At 44.3% G+C, this 20,346-nt stretch overlaps 1 protein-coding gene across 1 annotated transcript; it reads left to right on the forward strand.

Moving 5' to 3' along the window:
- Positions 1–491: 491 nt before the first annotated feature.
- Positions 492–17,485, forward strand: clvs2 (clavesin 2). The gene is made up of 5 exons (XM_068576507.1): positions 492–1,962; positions 2,792–2,966; positions 14,340–14,450; positions 15,441–15,673; positions 16,950–17,485. The coding sequence occupies exons 1-5, from the start codon at positions 1,574–1,576 to the stop codon at positions 17,041–17,043; spliced, it is 1,002 nt and encodes a 333-aa protein (XP_068432608.1). The 5' UTR covers positions 492–1,573; the 3' UTR covers positions 17,044–17,485.
- Positions 17,486–20,346: the final 2,861 nt, after the last annotated feature.

Raw genomic sequence — 20,346 nt, forward strand, 5'->3', positions numbered from 1 at the left:
TGTTTCCAGCTTTAAGGGTCTCTGGAGTGAAAGAGGCCTTAAGTACGACGCTTCATTGCAGTCCGTATGTTTCTTCATTCTGCAGCTGAAACACGGAATCAGTGGAAGAAGTTAGAAATGAAAGTATTGCTGATTTAGAGGCTAAAAACCTGCAGACATACGACCCTTTAAGGACTAATAATGAAGGAAAATGAGTGACATTGAGGCCCCTAATTTTGCCTCAGGCCTCCAAAACACCCCCCCCCCCCCTCTCTCCACCACCCGCCTCTCCATCTTCATCCTCCATTTTCCCTCCAGCATCCTTTCTCCATCCCTCCATCCATCCGTCACCTTTCAGCTGCACGTTCTCCATCTTTCTGCCACCTTGCTCTCTCTCTTTCTTTCTCTCTGCGTCCCTTTTCATATCTGTTGCCTTTTCATCCGTCACTCCCCCTCCTTCCTCTCCTCCCTCTCCTCCCTCCTCCTCCCCCAGCCGGTGGCGTCCATACACGGAGCGCAGACTCTCTTGTTGTCAGTCACTTTCCCGACGAACAGACGGCGGCAGCAACAGCAGCAACAGCAGCAACAGCAACAGCAACAGCAGCAGCAGCAGCAACAGCAGGGGGAGCGGAGACTGTAATCCCCCCCTCACCCCCTCCTCCTCCAACCTAAATCCACCCCACCCCTTTCCAAAAAAAAAAAAAAAAACAGAAACCGGTGGCAAAACCTCGCGGGACACCTGTGCTGCTGGATACCATCTTTTTTTGTGTTGGTCTTTGATGCATTTTGAGATCTAAATTGACACCCACGTTGTGGATGATGAGGATGAGCAGCAGTGGGGATTAACACGGGGATGCAGACGCGGAAACAAGCGGCTAAATCTGCCACCACCACCACCACCTACACCACCACCAGCACCACCAGCAGCGGCGGCGGCGGCGGCACCAGCAGCATCCGTCGGTCGGCGGATGGAGACGCGTCGTGAAGGCGGAGTGATGCTGGTGCTGATGATATAGCAAACTGCTGCAGGCTTCGTGTCGCATTGCCTGGCCGCCGCCGGGGAGACGGGGATGCTGTCGTCGTCATCGTGTCACAGAGAGCCAGAGAGAGAGAGAGAGAAAGAGAGGAGCGGCTTTGACATGGAGGGAAGCGGCTGTGTGAGCTCGGGCCGCCCGCATCAGCGGGTTGGATGCGCCGCCTGAAGCCCCCGCGGAGTCGGTACACGCGCGCGCGGTGGTGGTGGTGTTGGTGGTGTTGATGGTGGTGGTGGGGAGGAAAGAAAGCTGAAAAAAAAACACACAATAAAAGTTGAATTCTCGCCGGCGGGATTGAAATGTTTCCCCGTGCGTAAAAGTGAGCGGCCCGTGTGCTTATAATGCTCCATAGGAGCATCACAGCAGCAGCAGCGTCTGTGCCAGTTCAGGGTGGATTACGTGTGCAGAGCAGCAGGCCTCCATCAGAGGGCAGCTCCTGAGCCGTCAAGAGGAAGCAAAGCCCACCCTGTTGCTGGAGGTAACCGTCGATTCTGCTGTTTCCGCTGGACACCGGTGTGCTGCGGGCCCCCTGGGGGAGGAGGGACAGCTGTTGCCAAAAGATGACTCACTTGCAGGCCGGCCTGTCTCCAGAGACCCTGGAGAAGGCCAAGGCGGAGCTGAAGGAGAACCCGGAGACGCTACACCAGGACATCCAGGAGGTCCGGGACATGATCATCACCCGGCCGGACATCGGCTTCCTCAGGACCGACGACCCGTTCATCCTCAGGTTCCTCCGGGCGAGGAAGTTCAACCACTTCGAGGCGTTCCGGCTGCTGGCCCAGTACTTTGAGTACCGGCAGCAGAACCTGGACATGTTCAAGAACCTGAAAGCGACGGACCCGGGGATCAAGCAGGCCCTGAAGGACGGCTTCCCCGGCGTGCTGTCCAACCTGGACAGATACGGCAGGAAGATACTGGTGCTGTTCGCCGCCAACTGGGACCAGAGCAGGTAACGGAGAGGCCGGGACGTCTGTGTCGTCTGAGAAAACACATGCAGGAGAGCAGAGAGTCTGCGTGTTAAAATACACGATAATTAAGTGGAGTCTGGTTTGTGGAGCATCACACGATGACCGTTCATCAGGAAACAAACTTTCTCTAATCAGTTGTGGAGAAATACACGAGTCGCCACGTGGACGCCTGAAATAAAACGGCCATGTGCTGTCGTCTGACTCCAAATTCACTGTTTCCACTTTTAGGGTCTGGTAGACTTCTTTGAGTCCGTCGGCACAACTTTATTTTTTTGGGATGACGACATTAAGGTTCAGGCAACCCCAAAAAAACACTGAGTTAGGTTTTGGAAGAACATCACGGATGGCCTTAAAACAACTACGTAGCAATTAGGTTTAGGCATCAACACCAAGTTAAGTTGACGCAACAAAACCAACGGTTAAATTTAGTGACGCAACCAAACTAACAGTTAGGTTGATGCAACAAAACCAACAGACAAGCAACAAAACCAACGGTTAAGTTTAAGCAACGAAACCAACAGTTAAGTTTAAGCAACAAAACCAACGGTGTTGTTTTTTGGGGTAAAGTATTCTTTTAAATTGACTTTTAGTTTCACACAGGACATGGACTCTGGCCTCCTGTGTGCTAGTCCCCAACCTCCACTTTGTAAATTACACTTAGGAGGATTACATGCACATTGATTACGTGGGTTATATATGAATATATAAGCATTACTTGCCCCTGAGTGGAGCTACAAACTGTTTCAGAATTTAAGTTCAGTCAATTTAAGAGCCGTGATATTCTCTCCTCTCCTGTTTCTTTTCCTTCAGATACACATTCGTGGACATCCTGAGGGCGATCCTGCTGTCGTTGGAGTCCATGATAGAAGATCCGGAGCTGCAGGTCAACGGTTTCATCCTCATCATCGACTGGAGCAACTTCACCTTCAAGCAGGCGTCCAAGCTGACTCCCAGCATGCTGCGGCTGGCCATCGAGGGGCTGCAGGTGAGCGCGGGCTTTGTTGGTGTTGTTGTTGTTGTTGACTGAGGTTTTCATCCCAAGACATCATTTAAATCGTGACTATGAACTTTACCAAGTAGTTTTAGAGCTATTTTATCCTTTAGGTCTCACTGACTTATTGTAAAAGTTGGGTTACAAGCCGCTCCTACCTTTGCTAGGTGTCCCCATAGCACGCTAGCACTGAAGCTAGCTCCCCGCTGCTGCTGCTGCCCGGTCAAGCCGGGGCAGGTCTCGCTACCTTCGGTGGTTGTCGGGGAGCTAGCTCCCGCTAGTAGGCAGCTAGCGGGAAGCTAGTGATAAACTAGAAGCATCGCTAGCTGGTTACAGAGGCGAGCTAGCGGGAACACCCACCAAAGCTAGTAGCGGCTTGTAACTTGACTTTTATGGTGTTAAAAAAGAGCCAGAGCAGCACCAGTTGGCATATAAAAGAAAAATTAATTTACATTTCACACATCACATTCATACTGGTGCTTAATGATATGGAAGCAAACACATTTCTCATAAAAAATAAGTTGTCTTGATAACAAATTATGATTTTAAAAAACAGGTTTTAGAACCTGGAACCAGCGAATGTTTCAAGTGTAAATTGAACATCTTCGGGGTTGTGGATCGTTGACTTGATGAAACAAACGATCTGAAGACCTGATGCTTTAAAACTTTCTGACATTTCTTTGATTGAAGAATGCCAAAGATTTTGTAAATACAATCGACAGGTATTGGAAATAAGCACGAGCCTCTCCCAGGACGAGCCTGCAACACATTCTCAGTTGCTCAGAGCTCGCTTCATGCATGGCGTCTTCACAAAATAACCTTCTGTCTTCACAGGAAGTCAGGTCCAGGTCATGTTTAGGGAAGCTGGTGGTTGACTCGTGGATGTATGCAGGGAGCTGAATGCAGCGCTGGAGGCGCTTCACTCTTATGGAAGTTGCTCCGTGGTGCATGAAGCAAGATTTAAAAAAAAAAAAGTCCTTCAGCTAAATATAAAGCGACCCGGATTTTCAGGTCTTTTGAGTCCATTAAGCGTAAAGCTTCCTTTAGCCCCGCCTCCCAGCCCTCTGTTCGGCCTCGCTCTCATTCACGTGAACGGGAGGAAGGAAAATAACTCCGTATTCAGCCGTTATTTTACAACTGTCAGGACACACTGGTTTAAAAAAGGGATATTTAAAGATGTTGAGGAGTTACAGACGCCCTTTTTTCCCCCCCGATGTACGTCAAAGAGGAGACGACCGAGTCATGTGACTCGACACCAACGACACCAAACGTGACAGAAACGGTTTCAACATTGAATTTTAGTTAATTTAATGGACACAGAGAGACGTTACCTGGTGAAAGTCCTGTTGGTTTGTCGAGTGTTTGAGTCTCTGGCAGACATTTTGAGTCCTTTACGAGCCCTTTTCCGTAAGTCGGCGTTAGATGTCAACTTTGCCGAAGGAAATTTCCCACAATTCATCGCAATGTTACGGTAAACACACCACCAGTTACCAATGGAAGAGTTCTGTGTTCAGCGCAATAAATAACTTTCACCCAACAACATTAAGGATTATTTTCATCCTATATTTTATTTTATTTTTTATTAAGGCGACGACATAAGAGGAGGAAATCTCCTCCCTGAGGGTAAAAGATGGTGAAAACATTAAATTGTAATTGATCCCCATTGCAACATGTAGAGGTAGCTCCCTTTGCTCCTTCATTTCCCCCAGAGATCGTACCCGGTGGTAATAAGTGAAGCTTATTGGGAATCAATGTAAATGCTGGTGGGTTCATTATCCTACAGCCGTTACATTATGCAGTCAACTTTTGCCTTATTCAGTGTGTAACTCACGCTGATTTCTACGTTAGTGCTTTGCATGCAGCGGTGCTGCGGCTGAAGTGCTAACGAGCCGCTCAGCTGCAACGATAAAGGATGCACAAACGCGTTTGGATCCATTATTCATCACCAGCTGCAGCGTTTGAGCAAAACAGGCAAAGCCGCGGACGCATGCAGCCGCTTTCCCAGTTAGTCTCCACCTCGTCAATTAGTTTAGATAAAACGTTGTCAGCTGTGTGTCTGCCGGGTGAAGTACGTCAGGGAGTCAATGCTTCATGTGTTGAAGCTGCATTCTCTCTCCTGACCACCAGGGGGCGAATCGACTTGTTTCTGATCCTGTAGAAGGTTTAACAGTAAAGCTGGATATCTAATCATATTTAACTTGAATAGTAAATTGTGATAACTTAATGTCATCAGTGTGATCAATATTTCTTCTTATTCGTCGTCGTGTAAATAAATTAAGTAAGATGTAAATAAATATGACACGTCTTCATAAGCAGGAATCTTCTCCCTCCTCCGTTCTCTGTAAACATTCGTTATCTGACGTGTCAGCGGTTTACGGTCGTACGTTGGGAAAAATCTTCCACCTTTTTTTTTTTTTGCGGACGCAAGCAAGAGCATCAGCGTGAAGCGTCCACACATAACACACTCCTGACGGCTCTCCAGACACAGATTAGAGCCTGAATTATTAATATGGGCTATTAGCTGAGCCCTGAGTCACTCCTGCTTCTCTTCTGAGGCGGATGACGAAGCGAAGAAGAAGAAGAAGAAGAAGAAGACGAAGAAGAAGAAGAAGAAGAAGAAGAAGAAGAAGAAGAAGACGAAGAAGAAGAAGAAGAAGAGCAATCTGACTTTCATTTGATTTGACAAATGAAATGCAAAAAAATATCACAGAGGATGTTCGCGTCTGGCAGTAAATTCAAACGTATTGTTTTCAACTGCACAGGAAAACACATTTAAAGGCTATAAAGATATTTATTGTCTTTATTGTCAAGAAAACAAATCCTGCTCCCAAATGCTGCTCCCCAGTGCATCGCATGGGGATCAATCCGCTGCTGAAAATACTCCCTCACAAATGCATCTGTTTCTCTTTGTGAAGCGTTTTTATTTTTTTACTAAATGTTTTGATTCATAACTTTAGTGGGATCCAAAGTATTTAGAGGGAGGAGCGTTGTGGATTTGTTGTATTATTGTTTGACAATATAGCTAGTTAATAGGCTAAGTAGTTAACAGTCTCTCTAGTTAATAGTCTCAGTAGTTAACAATCTCTGTAGTTACCAGTCTCAGTAGTTAACAGTCTCTCTAGTTAAGAGTCTCTCTAGTTACCAGTCTCTCTAGTTAACAGGCTCAGTAGTTAAACATCCTCAGTGAGTCGGTCTCAGCATCCGACGTACGGTCCTGAAGGAGCGATAAGGAGCCGTGAGTGTTTGAAGCAGCTGAGTCAGACTCACCTGCCGCTTGAGGGTTTATCAGTTTGCGGGTTAGCACCTTTGTATCTCCTGCCGCTGCCATCGCTTCTCTTAGTTTTGTGTCAGATTTCATAATATGACAGTAATAAGTAATCTCCCCAAAACTAAAAATAGGGCAACAACACTTTAACAAACTGTTTAATATTAAAAGCAGGATCGTTAGTGTCATGACCCCTGAAGGTCGACAAGTCCAACCCTTCGCCTGCCTTGTGCTCCATTAAAGACTCTTCAAGAGCAAATACTACTGAGACCATTGATGTACTTAAACACATCAGTACACACAGTGTGCGGGGCAGCCGTGTCCTGGGTTTCCTCGTCTTGGTTGAACTTAATCGTTTTGTCCTGCACTATTCCTTCAGGATGGGACTATTCGTAGAAAAAGCCAAATGCCGTCTTTTTGGGGATTTTCAGCGGGTGACGAGTCCAGACCAGTTACTTTGAAGTCATATGAAACGATCTAATCGCTCTAAACTTAAGCGTGACAACGTTATCTTGAGAAACTACACTTCAACATCCTGAAATTAGATTTCTAACCATAGTCTTGAATGCCCTCCTTTTTTTGTTACAACGTAAGAAAATCTCATGGTCTCGTCCTCCGTGTCGATGCGGCTCAATCTGCCTCCGCTGTGATTTCCTCTTCGGCATGGAAATACAAAAAAGCATGTAGGCCACATGCCTGGGGATCCACTTTTGTAGCACACAGTATGCTGGAGGATCAGAGACGGGTACAGTCGTCTGGATCTACACCCCCCGAAAAACACCGCAGAGTTTGTGTTTGTTTTTCCTATTTTTTTTGTGTGTCACTCGTCAAGAGGCTGGCTGGAACATGTGTGGAGAGGAAAGTGTGGTAAAAAAAAGCTGTGGTTACTTTAGTTAAACTCTCACCACACGTCCACAATGAAACGACACATTATCGAGTGAAACTGTTCTGTTTTTTTCGTAAACGTTGCGCGAAGATATTCCAGGGATTATCGGCACGACAGCGGATGAAGATGGCCGATGGATAATATGATATTTTCTGCGCAATAAGGGATATTTTAGTGTGAGTGTGGAGGAAAAGCCCTTGGAAATTGTAACGGGGGGTTGATCCTCTGAGGAGTTTGAGAGTTTTTGGTGATTTTCACAGCCATCAAGCTTGAGGAATCTCGATAAATTATTGCATAACACAGGAAGTCAACAAAAACTCAAAACAGTTGGAGTCATCCTACGGGACGTTTAGTAAGAACAACGTCTGTGGTTGCAGGGGGGAAGTCCGTCCGATGTAGTTGATTGTTCAGTTCATCAATCAGGGTCGTGACCCCAGACTGCTCGTGAAAGGGTTCTAGGCCCTCTCATACGGTAACGCGCACAGCTTCACCTAAATGTCTTTAATACGCCGCCATACAAGAGATTATATGAAAGCGTCTGTGAAAACACAAGAGGTGAGACGTAAGCGGTACGCGATTCAAACCCATCCGGCTCGTAATCCTGCAGGATTACAACATTACGGAGGGATTAAAACTTCAGTCACTTTTTTTGAGGTGTTCGTACTTCTCGAAACAATCAAAGTAATGTCTCCAGAACGGTGAAACAACGTCATTTATAGATCATCATGACAGAGACAGAAACATTTCACAATGTTTTTGATAGAATAAAACAAAAGAAATGTTATAATTTAACATTTCACCATCTTTTAAATATCACCGTTATTTCTTTGTTAAAGCTCAAACATAAGTGTTTTTATTTCAGACTTATTGATCATGTTTGCAGTGTTTTTGTTCCTGTGAACACACACAGGCTCAGACACCTGTAGACGTCGTGTCTGAGGTCAGAGATGTTAATCGCCTCGTTAAGGTGATCCGTCACCGCCCGACCTCGCTGACCTCAGACCAGCGACCTGCCACTCAGTAATGGATCTCTGGCGGCCAGCGGACCGAAGCTGTATGTGTGTGTCCTCATTTAGATCTTTTAACGTCTGAATAAAGAGGATTCTTACACCCGTCTCGACGCGATTAGATAAAAATGACTCGAGGAATCGGATCAGTGCATCCTAATGCTGCGTTCACAACAAAAGCGTTGCGAATATTCACGTTACTGGCGTCAGGTTTAAAAGATCGTTCTTTAATCAACATCTGTGCCGTTATATTTAGCGATGCCCTTTCATCTGACATCTTGACCGTTTTCCTCTCTTCTTTTTTTTAAGATCTTAAATCTTAACTTGACTTGAGGCAGCAGAGTAAAAAGGAGAGTAGACAAAAAGGAAATGGACTCATTGATTCAAGAAAGAAAATGCCATTTTCCTGTCGCAGTACAATTGACTGAACATTGATTAAAGAGAGAATCCACGTCAGAGAAAGTGATTCCTCCTCCTCATCATCCTCCTCCTCCTCTTCCTCCTTCTCCTCCTCCTCCTCCTCCTCCTCCTCCTCTTCTGTCCCCTCTGGCCTCTCCACCCCTTTTACTTTTGTTTTCTTTACCCTCCCCCCTTCTCGCTCTCTCTTAAACAACCTCATCATCCTCCCCTTCCCGCTTATCCCCCCCCCCTCTCTCTCACCCTCCCTCCCTCTTACTCTCTCTCTCTCTCTCTCTCTCTCTCTCTCTCTCTCTCTCTCTCTCTTTCTCTCTCTCTCTTTCTCTCTCTCTTCAGTCACTCCATCATTGTTCCTCAGATAAAATTTTCTTTATGTGATTTTCAGTTTCTGGAAAGAAAAAAAACGTCTTCTGAAGCTTCGCGCTTCATCTTTCTCTTCAAAGAGGAACTCAATAATCATGCAGTTTATTTATATGGATATTTTTGTCAAACATTTTGAAATAAATAGTGATAGAAATCCTCAGAAAAATTCTCCTTCCCGCTGTCACGTTTTCCACATTTCTTTTCTCGTTGAACCTAAAAAAGAAGCGTCTTCTTCCTCCTCCCTGAGCAGCCAGATGCAGGATATTGAACCCCTCCTCCCTCCTTCCTCCCTCCTCCTCCTCTTTCTTCCTCCACCCTCCTCCCGCTACATCCCACCATCGCCATGTTGCCGTGGCAACGCGTCCGGCCTGCCACGCTATCTGCTCTGCCCTCTCCCTCCAGACGAGCTTTCCTTTAGTCGCGGCGGCCGAGACATGAAAACACATTTCTGGGTCTCTTCTTCTTCCTCCTCCTCTCCGAAGACTCGGCCGGTCAGCGAGTTCATTACCGTGAACGTATGATGTGAGTTATGGATAATTAATAACTCAGTGTGTGTACTCACTGCGGCAGAATATGAATACAGACACAGAGGAACAGTAACGATGTTTTTAAGACATTTTATTAAACAGATACCTGCTGCAAAGTAGCATGTAGCATGTAGCATCAAGCTCTGGTGATATGATATTTCACATTTCACTTAGCTGACGCTTTCATCCACTACAAAGTGCTATCAGTAAGAGACATTTAAGTGCTACTAAAGTGCTACTTTCCTTATTCACGGTGTAGTCCATAAAGATGTCTTTTTAATCTGCGACTGAATTTTAAATGGACGTATTTTAAAGATATTTTCTGCGTTTGGAGCGTCAAGACAAACCAGATGTTTGTTTTTTTTCACAGCTTTGTGACATTTTATATTCTAACCGAATACTCATCTAATCAAGCAGATACTTAGATCAGAAAGCAGATGAATCACTACTTTAACCTTTTGGAAACATTCAGACAATCTTTTGCCATTAAATTTGTAATTCTTCCATTTTTGAACCGAACAATACAGTTTTTTGACTGAAACTCCTTCCTAACAGGACAATTCTTTGTTTATTGTTGCAGATTCTGATTCTTTAGGTCCTAATCTTTCCAAAAAGGTGTCTTATTGACGCTCCAAGAGGCTTTTCTGGGGAATCTGGCTCATATCATGCTGGATGTTCATAGTTACCATCAAAATATCTTCTTTTGCAGATATACATTTTTTACCCAAGACTTTGCTGAACAAATAAATACAACAAACACACGTATTGTGATTAATTTGGGGTTCATACGACGACTCAAACACAGGGAGAAAGAGGTCAAGAGCCCATATTGGTTCCACAGTTTTCAGCGTGTTCAGAAAGCTTCACTCACCACGTCGGTTTAGTAAAAGTCGTTTGGTAAATCGTCTCCTGGTTTGATTTTTGACTGAATGTCAAAAACCGAACTCTAAAAGACTCCTTAATGAATTTTTCATGGGGCCCGGTGCGGCGGGAGTGTGCGCTTGTCTCTTTTTCCAGAGGCCGAACGTCTGCCACATTATGCACACGCGGCAGATCGGCACCAGACTCGGCGAACTCTCCGTGGATTCGCTCGCCGCATTAGAAACGTTACGCAACGCCGAGACTAACCGGGGGGCTCCTGAGGAAACGGTGCCGACAGCGTCTGCAAGAAAAAGACAGTCGAGTAGATTCCCACCGACTTGACGGCGGCTTCGGTCTGATATCTTGAAGCATTAAATCAAACGTGGCGATCCTCCTCCTTCCTCGCCATCATCAGCGCGTATAATGAATGATAAATAAACCCTTTAATTTGAATCTCAAGCAGTGTGATTAAGATAGCGGATTCATTAGATGCTTTAAACATCACACACGCAGTGAACAGGAAACGGGTTTTTAGCGTTCATTACCTCGACTTCTTCCCGTCCGATTGACTCACAGTTCACCCGAAGACATCGATCCCGGTGATCCGGACCGACAGTGGAGTCTGTGAACAGGAAGCGAGAGCGGACAAACTGGTTTCTTCTCGACGTGACAGCTGCAGTATTGATCACCTCTCCGGCTTTTATCTTACGACTGCGGCCGTCCGTTTTCTCCCGATTCAATAAAAAGACGAATCGCGCTAAAGGTTCTCACTGATACGAAGGGTTTTGAAGAAAGACCAAACTCTGGTGCCACTATTTCAAGATCTGATTTCAGTTTGTTCGCTGAATGTGTCTTGGCCAGAAAACAACAGCGTGTCTAATCTCTCAGGATGTCCTAAATGCTCACAAAGCAGATTCACCCTTGAACTTTAAAGGGTGTACATACCTTTCGGTGTTTTACAACCTGGACACTATTTTCACATGTGTCTTTTGTGTCAAAGTGACAACAATTGTGTTGATTTGGTCCAGTATTGAGGGAGAGAGCTGGAGACAAACTCATATTTGAAGTTTTTGACAGCATTATGGAAGGAAAAACTTACAGAGAAATTAAACTCTTCTTTACCTTTTTCACGTTTGATCCAGTAGCCGGCGATATAATTCAACATTATAGTCTTTTCAGCGGAGTCATAGTGGTTTTGGGGTTTTGGCAATAAAAGCACAACCATGAAAAACTGGAACGCCGATCCTGTGATTGAGAGTCATGTGTGAGACAAATAAACAAATAGACTAACATTTCACTGGAAAGCACTGAATCAGGATCAGTTTAGTTTCTTTTTTAGGGGCTGCAGTTGAATTGGTGTGACCTCAGTGTGACCTCAGTGTGACCTCCAACAGGAACAAAGCTGTGAGGAGACGCTTGAGTCTTCTACTGTCTCTTAAAGTCATCAATTTGCTAGTAATCATGAACCAGGAAGTATTAAAAGAGCACAAAGAGAGAAAGAAAACAGAGAAAGGTGGTGAAACAATGTTTAAGGAGCAAAGAAAGGAACATGAATGATTTTACTTTTACAGAAACGGAGATGTCTGATTGGTTCAAAGGTGTTGGGAGTGAAAACAGCGACGAAAGTATATATGTGTGTGTGTGTGTGTGTGTGTGTGTGTGTGTGTGTCCAAAAGGTTAAATTTATCCGCCTAAGTGCAGCGTTCCTAAAGAGTGAAGCTGCTCTCCGTCGACCTCGCTGACGACTCACTCCTCTTTTCTCTTCTTTAAGTTCGAACGTCTCCTCTTGAAAGGTACTTTTTGTGTGTGTGTGTGTGTGTGTGTGTGTGTGTGTGAAGAACAAGCCAGCAACAAAACAAAGCCGTCACCCCGGGGCTACACTTTACATCCTGAAAAGAGGAAAAAGAAAAGCACTCGGATGGATTCACGAGTCACTTCTCCGCCCCCCTGATGTCTGACTGGAGGACTCGTCTGCTCATCCTGATGAGAAGCGACAGCAGAGCGGAGAGAGCTCATCACGCCGATGAAGACGAGGACGAAGAGGAAGAAGACGTGCGACCGCAACCTCCCCGACGACGACCGTCAGATGTTGTAACGTCAGCCGGCCCGATGGCGACGGCAGGGATTCAGACCTTTGCAGCTTTTTCTGGTCTTTTGTTATCAGGACAAAAATATTTACACACACAAAATAAAGTGTGTTACCACGAATAAGCTGCAGGTTCTGAGTTCTTTTTGTTTCTTTTCTGCTTCTTCAAACAGGAGATTATTATTTATCTCTAACACAACACTAGTAACTGGTAAAAATGTGCAAAAAAAAAGCATGAAATGAATAAATAAACACCAGTTTGATTGCATTTCCCTCGAGGGCCCAGAGAATGAAACACATCTGATATCTCATCAAAACAAGCCGACACAAGAGTGATTGATATTCCCTGGACTGCACAAAATAGAAATATGAATACGGAAAATAACTCAAAACAGAAATATCCTGAAGCCGAATAGATCAAATTCACTTTGATATAATGCTGAGAAAAGAAAAGAAGCAAAATAATCACATTTTATCAGCAGAAATCTCACAGAATCTGTTTTTTTTATTCTGATTTGGGCCATTTTTCTTTTTAAGAACTTCATTCCCTTCTGTCTCGATCTCCTTGTGATCAATAATTAAGAGCGTTATGTGACTTTTTGGTTTCGTCTGAATTCAACTTAATTTGATCAAAATCTCAAACTATCACTTTAAAGTTACTTCAAACAGTTAAAACACTTTTTATCGTGTCCTTTACTGCTCTGAAGACATCAAAAGTCCTCGAAGCAACTGGTAGCGTGTGCGTGTGTGTGTGCGTGCGTGTGTGTGTGTGTGTGTGTGTGTGCGTGTGTGTGTGTGTGTGTGTGTGTTATCTGTTAAAGGACACACAGAGTATCCTTAAGGTGAACTTGCTGCTTGAGTGTAGATCTTTCTGTCAGTTGACTTTCTTCACGCTTCGAGCGGATGTCGACACGTCACACGTCGTTACCGCTGAGTGTCGGTGTGTTTGACCTGCAGTGTGTGTGTGTGTGTGTGTGTGTGTGTGTGTGTGTGTGTGTGTGTGTGTGTGTGTGTGTCTCCCACCACCCTCTGGACGCACTGATGCTGCGTTTCAGGTCACGTCGGACAGAAGGCAGCGATGGAAAAGATTGTCGTGGTTAAAACAGTTTTCACACATCCGACAGCCCAACATGGCAGCTGTCAGAGTTACTGCTGCGCATGAGGAATAATGTTGGATGTGTGTGTGTGTCTGTGTGCGTGTGTGTGTGTGCGTGTGTGTGGTTTGTAATGTGTAGAATCCCTGTGTATATCGAGGAGCCATTGTTGATTTATTTGTCACGTAACTAGTTTACTTGTGTAGTTATTTTTTACCCAAATAATTATCTTATTCTGGTTGTATAGAAGTCTATGCTTCATGTGTTGAAGCTGCATTCTCTCTCCTGACCACCAGGGGGCGACTCCTCTGGTTGTATAGAAGTCTATGCTTCATGTGTTAAAGCTGCATTCTCTCTCCTGACCACCAGGGGGCGACTCCTCTGGTTGTATAGAAGTCTATGCTTCATGTGTTAAAGCTGCATTCTCTCTCCTGACCACCAGGGGGCGACTCCTCTGGTTGTATAGAACACTCTCTCTCTCTCTCTCTCTCTCTCTCTCTCTCTCTCTCTCTCTCTCTCTCTGTGATAACTGTGTGCTGCGTTCAGGAGCTCTGTTGTATCCTGTAGCGTTTCCCATCCGGCGCTGTGGAGAGCGTTTCCTGTCTCTGATGAGATTAGAGACGTTTAGAGAACTAACCTGATAAAAAAAAAAAAGACGGGGGAAACTCAGCGAGGTCGTCGTTCAGTTGCTGGAACTCCAAGAAGACGAGGGGGAAGATAAACCCGTCTTGATTGAAACCGGCTCTCTTGTCATTAGCGATAAAAACAGGGCGATTAGCGCCGTCATTAAGCCTCTGAGTCATCTGGTTATAATGGGATTATATTCCGCTTTGTGTCTTTTTGTTTCTTCCCCCGCAACAGGACAGTTTTCCTGCCAGATTCGGAGGGATCCACTTCGTGAACCAGCCGTGGTACATCCACGCTCTGTACACCGTGATACGGCCCTTCCTCAAGGACAAGACCAGGAAGAGGGTGAGGCCGCACGTGTGATCAATAAGTATTGATTTAACGCAGTCAGAGAGCAGCCGGTGGGCTTTCAGCAGCGAGAGAGGAGGTGGAGGAGACCAAAAACAGAGCGAGAAGAGACGGTCACACACACAACGTATGACTGTTTGGCCCCAAAAAAAGTAGAAAAAAACATGTTCATGTAAAATTAATCAAATTCCACATCAGCTTTTCTTGGCCTTGTGTGTTTACACATACATGGAATTTGACTCCGGTTTCATTTAGCGCTTCGTACTTATATACATACACAATGTAAGTACACAATATACAGTAAACTCGATAAATATAAAAAAGTTAATCAGAGTTAAGTACAGTCATGGAAATTTGGTTAAACGTCATGGAAATTTGGTTTAAAGTCATATAAATTTGGTTTAAAGTCATGGAAATTTGGTTTAAAGTCATGGAAATTTGGTTAAAAGTCATGGAAATTTGGTTAAAAGTCATGGAAATTTGGTTTAAAGTCATATAAATTTGGTTTAAAGTCATGGAAATTTGGTTTAAAGTCATGGAAATTTGGTTAAAAGTCATGGAAATTTGGTTTAAAGTCATATAAATTTGGTTTAAAGTCATGGAAATTTGGTTTAAAGTCATGGAAATTTGGTTAAAAGTCATGGAAATTTGGTTAAAAGTCATGAAATTTGGTTAAAAAATCTTAGAAATTTGGTTAAAAGTCATGAAATTTGGTTAAAAGTCATAAAAGTCTTGGATACTTGGTACTACCAAATGTAGTATTGAGATTTTTGGGGGAAAGCAAAAGAACATTTGGTTCCATTACTTTCTCAAAATGTCAACAACACACTGACTGTGTGAAACACAAACTGAGCTACTTTTGCCAAACCTTGAAATAAGTATTCGAGCTATTGTTTTGCTGTGAATATTGATTATGGATTAATGAAATTAAAGGAATCCTTTTGGCTTCGAGGGGTTTTCTGACCTGAGCCGTCTGACCTCCTGCAGATCTTCATGCACGGCAACAACCTGAACAGCCTCCACCTGCTCATCCACCCCGAGATCCTGCCGTCGGAGCTCGGCGGCATGATGCCGCCGTACGACATGGGCACGTGGGCGCGGGCGCTGCTGGACCACGCCTACGACGAGGAGACCGACTACTGTCCCGAGTCCTACACCCTGTCGGTGCAGGACCTGGAGAGGGACCTGGAGAAGAACCTGTCCCCGAAAACCATGAAGAGGTCAGCGCAAATGCTTTTCTACTTTTGCTAATTTTGAATGCAGAGCTTTTAACTTATAAACAGAATATTTATCCTGTTAAGCGTCGCTCATTTTACTTCAGTGAAAGTAAAACATACGTATCTATAGTGAGAGTCCAGGCGGAAAACTATGGAAGCTGTTTCAGCCCCAATTATTTTTTTTGCATAATTCTGAATTTATTTTTTCTTTATTATGACTTTTTTTAATCTAAATGTATTTCATAATTATGACTTTTTTATTTCATTTCATCTCAGAGTTATGACTTTTTGTCTCTTTTTATATCATAATTATGACTTTTTATCCCATACTTTTGACTTTACTATTTCATAATTATGACTTTTTATCTGATCATTTTGACTTTATTATCTCAAAATTATTACTTTTTATCTATTTTTTTATCTCATATGTCTGTTCATCCCCTTATTACTTTTTATTTCATAATATCGACTTAATTATCTCAGATTATATCTTTTTTTTTTTATCTCATTATGACTTTTTATCTGATAGTTTTGACTTTATCATCTCATAATTATTACTTTTTTATTTTCTTTGTGTCGGGAACGAGCTTCCATAGTTGGAATGAAACATTAAACCGACGCGTCTAAAAAGCGCTGCAGTTCCTCAAATGGCCACTTGAGGCTGGCTGCAAAAGCGAGTCGACCTCCAGAGACCTTTATTTGCCGTCGTGTCCCCGCTCACCTGCCGTCGTGTCCCCGCTCACCTGCCGTCGTGTGCCGTCGTGTCCCCGCTCACCTGCCGTCGTGTCCCCGCTCACCTGCCGTCGTGTCCCCGCTCACCTGCCGTCGTGTCCCCGCTCACATGCCGTCGTGTCCCCGCTCACCTGCCGTCGTGTCCCCGCTCACCTGCCGTCGTGTCCCCGCTCACCTGCCGTCGTGTCCCCGCTCACCTGCCGTCGTGTCCCCGCTCACCTGCCGTCGTGTCCCCGCTCACCTGCCGTCGTGTCCCCGCTCACCTGCCGTCGTGTCCCCGCTCACCTGCCGTCGTGTCCCCGCTCACCTGCCGTCGTGTCCCCGCTCACCTGCCGTCGTGTCCCCGCTCACCTGCCGTCGTGTCCCCGCTCACCTGCCGTCGTGTCCCCGCTCACCTGCCGTCGTGTCCCCGCTCACCTGCCGTCGTGTCCCCGCTCACCTGCCGTCGTGTCCCCGCTCACCTGCCGTCGTGTCCCCGCTCACCTGCCGTCGTGTCCCCGCTCACATGCCGTCGTGTCCCCGCTCACCTGCCGTCGTGTCCCCGCAGGTCTCAGTCGGTGGTGGAACCGGGCGTCCTGAAGAGACCGGACAAAGCCAAGAGCGAGGAAGACAACATGCAGCCGCTGCTCTCGCTGGACTAACTAGAAACCTCACACACATCATCGGTGTAATCTGCATTTACACACACACACACACACACACACACACACACACACATACTTACCTAAGCACCCAAACGCTGTCCTGGAATCCCTCCGGCCCTCCTGAAAGCAGCTGCTGTTGGATTCTTGTTGCTCTTGAACTCGAGGAAGAGAGAAACGCTGCGAGACGAGCCGGAGACGAGAGACGCTCCACGCGACCGATGGTGTTCTACACATTTATTTATTTAGTTGTTTATTTATTTGTCGAGTGCCAATTCCTCCCCCACTTCCCTCCCAAAACAGCTGTACATGAACATCTTTGAACAATCCAAAACCCCGTCAGTGTGGAGCCGGGAAAACAAAGTCCAACAGGTGTATAATATATATTTATTCATCAATATTTATTTATATATATTTATTTATGTATATATACGTATATATGTGTGTGTATATAATATATATATGTTTATAACTATTTATATATATTCATAAATATTGATATATACATATATATATAATATAAATATATTTATTTATATATATAATAATATAATATATATAAATATTAATATATGTATTTATATATATATGTATTCATATACATATATTTATTTATGTATATATATAAATACATATTTATTGATACATACATATTTGTTATTTATATATACATGAATAAATGAATATATTTATATATATATACATATATATTATATAACGTCTGCAAAGCTGGAACCCTTCAAAGAGCTCTTGGGGGCCATCGTCCTCCGGCTGCAGCTCTTTTCTTTGTACAGCGAATTGAAGAAGAAAGAAGAAGAAACCAGCTCAGGAAGTGATGACAATAATGAGCTCGTTCCACCTCCTGGACACACAACCGGCAGAGAGACACTGGGTGCACTGGGAGCTTCACTGGGTGCACTGGGAGCTTCACTGGGTTCACTGGGAGCTTCACTGAGGCTCTTGTGCGTCTTTCCTGTGAAACTTTATCGGTCTGTCTCCGGTTACTTCTCGGAGAAAAAAAAGCAAATCCCCTTTACGGTAAGAAGCTGGCTCTATAAATACTGTGTTTCTTCTTCCTGTTTTCTCTTTCTGACACACGTCACAGATTTTCTTTCTTCCGTACTTTTTAGCTTTTAAAAACGATGACGTGGCGTTTTGGCTGAAGATGACCAAAACGCATTTTTTTGAGAATGTACTAGTGATAGAATGTCTTCGCCAGAAAATGTACACGCAGACATTTTAATGTGTATAGACGCAGAGAAAGAGGAAGCGTGTCCTCATCTCTGGCTTTGTGACACGTTTCTTACATTTCTGGCAATAATAGTTTTACTTCTGCAACGACCAAACTGTTTGTTTCAACATGACGGTATTATTAAGATTTAAAAAGACGCACTGGTATTTATTTTTTGCATGTTTTTTTGCTAAAAATCACAGTTTTTTTCTGCATTATTCCCGTGCGTTTATTGGTGTTTTATAATGCGGCTAAACAATGTATTTGAATCAGTATTAGTATTAGTTATAATCTCACCTCGAGGTCTACTTATTTACTTTGGCCTGAGCTTTTCGACCTTCAACTATCCATTCACAGATCTGATTGCGGATCAATATGCTGATCACTGCGGTAATTTGTGTCTTCGGCGACTGCGTGAAGGGAAAAAGCTCGCTCCATGAAAGTTCCCAAATAAACTGTCGATTGTGTTTTGAGTGAAACGGATTAATCCACGGGTTGTGACGCAGGACTCGCACCATAATCCACAGCTCGCTAACGTCTGGTGCAAAAGAAATGACGACCGCCTGACGGCTAAAAGCCAGTCGCCGTGTCGGGCTGACGAGCAGACGGCCGATTACTGATCGGCCGGCGGGCAGGAAGCGTGAGGCGGCCGGCTGCAACGAGAGCAGACAGCCGGGACGCTTCAACGCCGCGGCAGCTGCACGGCATGTCAGCCTCGCTCACAACAGCCGCGAGGCCTCGAGTCAGACCGCGACGGCTCCGACCGGACGGAGAGCACCATCTTGGGGATGTTCTCATTCAACAGTCAGTCAGATTTGATGTTTTATTCTTAAATGTGAATTATGAATTGACCCCTTCGCCTAAACGCTTTAACCGCCCCCACCCCGATATTCTTAGAACAACTTTCTCTTTGTTTTTGGCGTACGAGTAAATCACGTCGGAGTCACCAAAACGCTCCTAACTTCAGATAACTGATGATGACCGTGATGATGTCACCTGTGTGTGACATCGCCGCCCCGATGACTTCATACGAGTCCTGCCCCGTTTGTCCCATATTGAAGTCACGCTTCATTATCGAGACCCACCAAAACGATGGAAAGACGACAAATAGAGAGATGACGCAACGCTCAACGACTCCTTCGGGTGTCAGTGCTCCCGTTAGAGAAGCGGTGACGTCTCAATGCTCAGTTTTTATTCCTAAATCAAGACTTTAATCTTTTACCTACGTCAAAAGAGTCGTTTTTCCGCTGTCAAACCCTTCCCTTCCTACTGAGAAGAAATCTTTAAAAAAGGGTTTGAATGTTTCAAAAACATAACCGTGAACATCATTTTTCGTTTTTTTGCGGAATTGTCGCGATACGATTGAATTTCTTGGGCATTGAGAGCAAAACTCACATTTAAAAAAGCAGTTTACAGACAGTGAGAGAGGGTTTTTACTGGGGGAAAATGTGAAACTGCCAGTTGTGTTCACATCAGAGAGACTGTGATGAACAAAGGAACCAGAAAACTTTCTTCCAGAAGACAGAAACATCTTTCAGTCAGAAGAAGAGGAACCAAAAGTCACGAGTCAGCTGAGTCAGGAGAGGAAATGTGAAAGAAAACAGAAACACACACACACACACACACACTGTAGATGCTTCCAGTTGTTAGGATACGAAGTTTACATTTAATAAGTATCTGCTTGAATATTTATATTCAAACTGAGGACGTCCTGCAGGTGCGCTGGTTATTTTTTGGGTGAAAGTATTAGAGAGACAGGCCGTACATCAGTTAGCCTTCAAACGTTCACATGAAGTTTTGTTCCAAAGTGAAGTGACTATATACATATATATAAATAAATATATATAGATATACATAATGCAACATTATGGAATAAACTCACACACTTTGTCAATGTCTCTATTATTCTGTATTTTCTTGGACTAATAAGATGAATTCTCTCACTGACTTTGACTAATGTTGATTTACCTCTTCCATTAAAAACCCAATGTATTGCTTCTTATCATCAAGTGTATGTGCTTTGAGGATTTGACACATATAAATATATATAATTTACTTGAAATGAATGCATA

The sequence above is a fragment of the Clinocottus analis genome, unplaced genomic scaffold, assembly GCF_023055335.1.
Source record: "Clinocottus analis isolate CAN_PGR_092001 unplaced genomic scaffold, fCliAna1.0.p SCAF_15, whole genome shotgun sequence".
NCBI lineage: Eukaryota > Metazoa > Chordata > Actinopteri > Perciformes > Cottidae > Clinocottus > Clinocottus analis.

Bases quoted from the DNA above. Each gene is read 5' to 3' on its own strand.
- clvs2 (XM_068576507.1), top strand. From the start codon at position 1,574: ATGACTCACTTGCAGGCCGGCCTGTCTCCAGAGACCCTGGAGAAGGCC. The intron at 2,967-14,339 runs GTGAGCGCGGGC...CCCCCGCAACAG, and splicing joins TGGCCATCGAGGGGCTGCAG to GACAGTTTTCCTGCCAGATT. The intron at 15,674-16,949 runs GTCAGCGCAAAT...GTGTCCCCGCAG, and splicing joins TCCCCGAAAACCATGAAGAG to GTCTCAGTCGGTGGTGGAAC.